This window comes from Sardina pilchardus, chromosome 18, assembly GCF_963854185.1.
Source record: "Sardina pilchardus chromosome 18, fSarPil1.1, whole genome shotgun sequence".
Taxonomy (NCBI): Eukaryota; Metazoa; Chordata; class Actinopteri; order Clupeiformes; family Clupeidae; genus Sardina; species Sardina pilchardus.
Window position 1 is genome coordinate 4345959 of NC_085011.1, and position 7500 is coordinate 4353458.

At 50.5% G+C, this 7500-nt stretch overlaps 1 protein-coding gene across 1 annotated transcript in view; it reads right to left on the minus strand.

Annotated features, from left to right (window-relative positions):
* Positions 1-7500, minus strand: part of LOC134064167 (spectrin beta chain, non-erythrocytic 1-like) — a 69422-nt gene that overhangs the window by 12281 nt on the left and 49641 nt on the right. The window contains 6 exon segments of the mRNA XM_062519990.1: positions 597-841; positions 2435-2809; positions 3158-3362; positions 3807-3937; positions 6000-6278; positions 7404-7493. Coding sequence (XP_062375974.1) covers positions 597-841; positions 2435-2809; positions 3158-3362; positions 3807-3937; positions 6000-6278; positions 7404-7493 — 1325 coding nt within the window.

Consider the following 7500-nt stretch of genomic DNA (forward strand, 5'->3'; position numbering starts at 1 on the left):
GAAGAGAAGAGAGAGAAGAGAAGAGAAGAGAAGAGGAGAGAAGAGAAGAGAAGAGAGAGAAGAGAAGAGAGAGGAGAGAGAGAAGAGAAGAGAAGAGAAGAGAAGAGAAGAGAAGAGAGAGAAGAGAGAGAAGAGAAGAGAAGAGAAGTGCCAAGGCCCACAGGGGATGCTCTTCAGCCTCGCCTCACATTACAGGTGTGTGTGCCATCACTTCACTTCTGCGCCCTTTGAACTCCTCTAGTAGGTCGTCAAGGTGATGTCAGGTAAGGTGGAGGGTCTCATTTCCGGGGAGAGCAGACATGATAAATATGCATATGGCTTCTCTTTGGGGAGAGACTCTTTTGATCAACGTGTCTGACTACGGAAAAGTGTCAAGTGTGTGTTGAGCATCACATGAAGCCTGTGGGCTTACATGCAAACACTGAAACACACAGACCAACAAACACAGCTTTAGTCTGAGTTGAGGTTTTCCTGTGGCAGAGTGTGAAGCTATGTGTACAAATAAAACACCCACCCACACACACACACACACACACACACACACACACACACACACACACACACACACACACACACACACACACACACACACACACCTGGGCTTCTCCTGGGCGTCGATGAGGCGGATGACGTCCTCCATCCAGAGCATGAGGTCGCGCACCATGCTGAAGAAGCGGAACTTGTCGCTGGTGTCCAGCAGGCGTACGCGCCGGCCCTCGCTGGCCTCCAGCAGGCTACGCCAGGCCTCCAGCACCTCGCCCTCGCGCCGCGCGATGTCCTCCGCCTTGTCCCCCGCATACGCCGACTGCAGACGCACCGCATCCTCCTGCAGCTGCTTCACCTGTCAGAGGAACCAACACGTTTTTATAACGTTCTGCTTCACCTGCCCAGAGGAACCAACACGTTTTTATAACGTTCTCAGAGCTTCACCTGCCCAGAGGAACCAACACGTTTTTATAAAGTTCTCAGAGCTTCACCTGCCCAGAGGAACCAACACGTTTTTATAACGTTTTTCTTCACCTGCCCAGAGGAACCAACACGTTTTTACAACGTTCTCAGAGCTTCACCTGCCCAGAGGAACCAACACGTTTTTACAACGTTCTCAGAGCTTCACCTGCCCAGAGGAACCAACACGTTTTTATAACGTTTTGCTTCACCTGCCCAGAGGAACCAACGTGTTTTTATAACGTTCTCAGAGCTTCACCTGCCCAGAGGAAGCAACACGTTTTTATAACGTTCTGCTTCACCTGCCCAGAGGAACCAACACGTTTTTATAACGTTCTGCTTCACCTGCCCAGAGGAACCAACACGTTTTTACAACGTTCTCAGAGCTTCACCTGCCCAGAGGAAGCAACACGTTTTCATAACGTTCTCAGAGCTTCACCTGCCCAGAGGAAGCAACACGTTTTTATAACGTTCTGCTTCACCTGCCCAGAGGAACCAACATGTTTCTATAACGTTCTCAGAGCTTCACCTGCCCAGAGGAAGCAACACGTTTTCATAACGTTCTGCTTCACCTGCCCAGAGGAACCAACACGTTTTTATAACGTTCTCAGAGCTTCACCTGCCCAGAGGAAGCAACACGTTTTTACAACGTTCCCAGAGCTTCACCTGCCCAGAGGAAGCAACACGTTTTCATAAAGTTCTGCTTCACCTGCCCAGAGGAACCAACACGCTTTTATAACGTTCTCAGAGCTTCACCTGCCCAGAGGAAGCAACACGTTTTTATAACGTTCCCAGAGCTTCACCTGCCCAGAGGAAGCAACACGTTTTTATAACGTTCTGCTTCACCTGCCCAGAGGAACCAACACGTTTTTATAAAGTTCTTAGAGCGGAGCTCCCAAAGGGTTAATCTCTAGATGTCCCTATTTCTAAAGCGTCCTCAGATTTTCAGAGATACAGTACAGTAGGTTCATTTCTAGATATCACGCTTTGTCTTGGTCAAAAGCTTAGTATAATTCCCAGGATGGTTTATAAGTTGCTGCTTAGCTCACTGTCTAACCTTTAAAATGGTTGAGCATTACTGAATTCTGAACTGTGCCTTCCAACACTGTTGGTGGTATAATACTAGAATCATAAAAAGATTTTGTAGAATAGGAATAATTCTTGATATTCTACATTATGGAGGGGAGAGGGGGGGTAATATTGTTTGTGTGTGTCTATAAATAACATGTTATTTTACGTGTTTCATTATGCTTTTGCCAATAAAAAATGAATGCGAGATAAGCTACATTATATAACTGAAGCAGTCTGCATACAAAGATCATTTGGTGTGCAGCCTATTTTCGTTTTTTCGATTGGATTCCCTCGGTCTTGTTCTGGGTTGTACAGACTCTCTTCTCCCTTCTGAACTACACTCCACACACTCCATAGCCCGCACCAGGTGGGGCGGAGGTGTCCAGGTGTGCAGGTGCCCAGGTGTCTTGTGACCTACCTGCGTGCCTAAGGCCTGAATGTCGTGCTCGAAGGTGGTGTGCATCCTCTGCAGCGTCTCCACGGTGTTCTGGTCGCGGCCGAGCTCTTCCGGAAGCTTCTTGTGCTTGTCCAGGATGCGGCCCAGCACCTCCTTGGCGTCGTGGTAGAACTTGTGCAGCTCGTAGGAGGCGGCCAGGATCTGCGTGCGCGTGTCGATGAGCTCCAGCAGGTCGGCCCAGGCCTCGTTCAGGCCGTCCTTCCACTCGGCGATGGTGGCCGCGTCCGCGTGGCCCGAGTTGATGAGCTCGTCCGCCATCTGGTTGACCGCGTCCACGCGCTCCTGGCCGATGTTGCCTGTGTCGCGCGCAAACTCCCGGAAACGCTCCTGCAGCATCTGCGGACACAGGAGTCAGAGCTTTACATCACACACACACACACAGCAGAGGAATAAAAGCTGAAGTTTTGGTAAAAGACATCTGTATGATAAAAAGCTGGTTGTTTAAATAAATCAATAAATCAATAAATAAATCAATCAATCAATAAATAAAATACAGCTCACAAAAGACCAAAAAGTAACCCTTTTTGACAGCCTACTGTCAGCCCTGAATGGCTGGAATAGTCCTCCAATGGTACTGTACTTTACTGTACCAAACTGCTAACAGCTTTCCCACAGCAGTGGCCCAAGTGTTTCATCTGACGCCGTGTCTTTTTCGTTTGAGAGATAAAAAGGCGTCGTGCGTACTGTGACGTGCTCGTAGTCCTGGCCCAGTTCGTGCGAGCCGGCCACCACCTCGCGCTCGGCGATCCACTGCTCCAGGTCGTCCACCTCGCGGTTGAGCTGGAAGAGCCGCGACCTCTCGTCCAGCTTGCCCCGCCGCTCCTCGGACAGGTCCTTGAGGCCGGCGTACAGCTTGTCCACTTGCGACTGGCGCATGCTGATCCGCTCGCTGCAGGAGGGCACAAACAACAAACAATAAACAACAACAACAACAACAACATCATGGCCGCAGGAGCCAGATGTTAAGGAGCTGAAAAAACTGACCTGACCCCCCCCCCCTTTCTTTATCTCTCTCTCTCTATTTCTATCTCCATCTCTCTATCACTCTCTTTCTAATTCTCCTTCTTCTTGATCTCTCTCTCTCTCTATTTCTATCTCTATCTCTCTCTTTCTTTTGTTCTCTCTCTTTCTTGATCTCTCTGTGTCTCTGGATTAGACGCTAACCCAGGAGGATTAAGGAAAAATCTAAACTCTGCGGAGGTCACTGGCCGGACACCAAATTCAACCCTGCCCCCCCCACCCCCATCCCCACCCCCATCCCCACCCCCACCCCCACCCCATCAGCACACGTGCCCGTGCTGGTCCATGATCTCATCTGACCCCCCCAACTGACCTCTCCGGATGTCCAGCGGCCACCAGGTTCCTGCTGGTCTGGGAGAGCTGGTGCACGGTCTCGGCGTAATCCTCCACCGCCTGCTCCACAATCTGGTGCTTCTTCAGCATGGCCACCGAGCTCTGCTCGTCCTGTTGCGGTCAAACACACACAGCAGCCGTCAGCGGTCAGCGCCTAACCTTAGCGCCACACGCTCTCCTTAGAGCAGTAAGCAGTAAGCCCCGAGAGGCCGTACAGGTTCCACTGATTTTAGAACCGTTGTTAGGCATGACGACGCACTAACGGCGTGCCTAAAACCCCCATTAGCTGTTCCAGAATCAGTAGAACCTACTCTAAGGCCTCCAAAGGCTGTTCTAGAATCAGTAGAACCCAAGGCCTCCAAAGGCTGTTCTAGAATCAGTAGAACCTACTCTAAGGCCTCCAAAGGCTGTTCTAGAATCAGTAGAACCTACTCTAAGGCCTCCAAAGGCTGTTCTAGAATCAGAAGAACCTACTCTAAGGCCTCCAAAGGCTGTTCTAGAATCAGTAGAACCCAAGGCCTCCAAAGGCTGTTCTAGAATCAATAGAACCTACTCTAAGGCCTCCAAAGGCTGTTCTAGAATCAGTAGAACCTACTCTAAGGCCTCCAAAGGCTGTTCCAGAATCAGTAGAACCTACTCTAAGGCCTCCAAAGGCTGTTCTAGAATCAGTAGAACCCAAGGTCTCCAAAGGCTGTTCTAGAATCAGTAGAACCTACTCTAAGGCCTCCAAAGGCTGTTCTAGAATCAGTATAACCTACTCCAAGGCCTCCAAAGGCTGTTCTAGAATCAGTAGAACCTACTCCAAGGCCTCCAAAGGCTTATTTCATGGCCACTGATAGGAGCTTTGCTCGTCCTGCTGCGGTCAGACAGAGGATTGGTCAGCGCGTGACGGCACACCGTCTCATTCTACACAAATGTGACCTTTCAAAGCGAAATCAGTCGTTTTGCGCACAAAGTTATTTTGAGAAAATCAACAATAGCAAACTTCCGGGTTGAAATGTTGAATTTCACGTTTTCGCATAATTAGACTGTATACAGTCTACCGTTTCATATCGGGAACGCATTTCACGGAAAAAACGACTGAACGACCGAAACGACTGGTTCCGCTTTACAGGGTCACAAATGACCATGAAGTACAACACACAGTAGTGTGCAGCATGTACTGTAAATGACCGTGAAGTACAACACACAGTAGTGTGCAGCATGTCCTGTAAACGCCATCTATCCCGTGTGCACTATCCCCCTGCAGAGGTGCACAAAGACTGGATGAGCTGGCTCTAGTCTAGTGCGTAGCACCCTAGTAATACCCGCAGCATCCACTGTACTGTAGAACAACACATCACACAGATACAGTACACACGCTGCCATGTCCAAGGTGTTAGTGAACCATGCACTCGGAGTGCTGTGTTGTGCTGTGTGTGCAAGTGCTGTGTCAATGGAGGCAGTGTGCCATGATGGCTGTGAGGCTGTGTGTGTGTGTGTGTGTGTGTGTGTGTGTGTGTGTGTGTGTGTAGCCAGTGACCCCACACACAGAGGCCTTCACGCTCCTGGCCTCCCTCCCCCCCCCCCCCACCGGCCTGCCTGCTGCCCATACAGTACATGTCCTGCCAGTGGTCAGCATGTACTGTAGTCCTCTACTGGACCATACAGTGGGGCTCACACAGCCATATTCTACTCAAGCATAACAGACCATCACATCCAAGCATATTGGGCTCTCATTTAATAATGCATTTCATTACACACACACACACACACACACACACACACACACACACACTGTCCTAACTTTGATCCATGGCTACCTCCTATCACCATATAAGATCCAAGCCCAAACACTACACCTCATTCCCCACACACACACACACGCACACACCACACACCACACACCTCACACCACACACACACACCCCCCTCACCTTGGCCTTCTCCTCGGACATCATGTAGAGCTCCTGCTCGCTCATCCAGGCCTCTGCCTCGGCGCACACACACACACACACACACACACACACACACACACACACACACACACACACACACACACACACACACACACACACACACACACACACACACACACACACACACACACACACACACACACACACACACACACACACACACACACACACACACACACACACACACACACACACACACACACACACCCCCTCACCTTGGCCTTCTCCTCGGACATCATGTAGAGCTCCTGCTCGCTCATCCAGGCCTCTGCCTCGGCGGCGTCGAAGTAGTACTGCTGTGCCCTGTGCGCCTCCTCCAGACGGCCGTGCCGCTTGCCCGTCTCCTCGATGATCTGCGCCCACAGGCCCCGCAGGTCGGCCAGACGCTGGCGGATCACGTCCCCGTTGGGGCTGTCCGCCTTCACGATGCTCTTGCTGCGCTCGAAGATGTCGTCGTAGCGCGGCTGATGGCCCTGGACCTCCTTCTGCAGGGTCTGAATGAAGGAGGAAGCAGCGGTCAGTGAGTGGGCAGTGGCGGTTTTAGGTACGGACGAACCGGGCGGTCGCCCGGGGCGGCATCTTGTATGGGGCGGCACGAGCGCTTAACTCTATGAGCCCGACTGACGCAAAGTGCGTCAAAAAACACTCATGGGGGCGCTCGTGGAGGATCTCGCCTGGGGAGTAATTCAGTCTAGAACCGCCACTGGTGAGTGGTCAGTCACTCCAGGGGTGCCTCTCAACATCTCTCCTCGATCCTCGATGCTCGATCCTCGAGGGGCGTTCCCACTGATCTGTAACTAAAACTGGATAGACTATCCCCATTGTTGCCGCCCCATCATTCTTTATGTAGATTAGTGAGGATCGAGGCCCGAGGAGGGAAGGAGGATGCGTAAAAGCCCAAATGAGAGGTGCCCTAGATCCAGAGACAGAAGATGCTTCATACAGACGAGGGTTTCTTAACGGGGGCTTTAGCGCCCCCCTGGGGGACATTGGTACAAGCTAGGGGAGAGCGCTGGGAGTGCCACAACTGAATTTGAGTAGCGGCCATTTTTTATACCATGTAAAACTTTCATGGTTTCAAATCGTTTCAGTGCAAAGATAGGTCATGGGACAATTTATTAAGTAAGCAATATAGCATGAGTAGGAGTGGGGTTGGCATTGGATATAGCCAATATAGCATGAGTAGGAGTGGGGTTGGTATTGGATATAGCCAATATAGCATGAGTAGGAGTGGGGTTGGTATTGGATATAGCCAATACAGCATGAGTAGTAGTGAGGTTGGTATTGGATATAGCCAATACAGCATGAGTAGGAGTGGGGTTGGCATTGGATATGGCCAACCAAAAAAAAATAAAAAATAAATGTTTTCATGTGGGGTGCCGGAGGATGTTTAGCGAGTGATCTAATCACTGCAGCTCAATGCACTTGTCTTTGTGTGCTGACTCAAGACTAGAAGCCCCTAGAGTGACAGCACGTGGACTACAGGCAATTACAAACACAATCTTTCACAATCCTTCATGCAACCCTGGAATATTTACACTGAGAAGGGGTTTACCATAAACAAATTCTTCTAATTAGTGTGTGTAATTATTATTGTGCAAGGTGTTGGCGGCTGTTACCTGGTTCTTCTTGATGAGCAGCTGGACGGTCTGTAAGTTGTGGCCGTGATCAGTGGACGTAGCCAGGGGCATTCTCTCCTCCACCCACAGCTGCAGA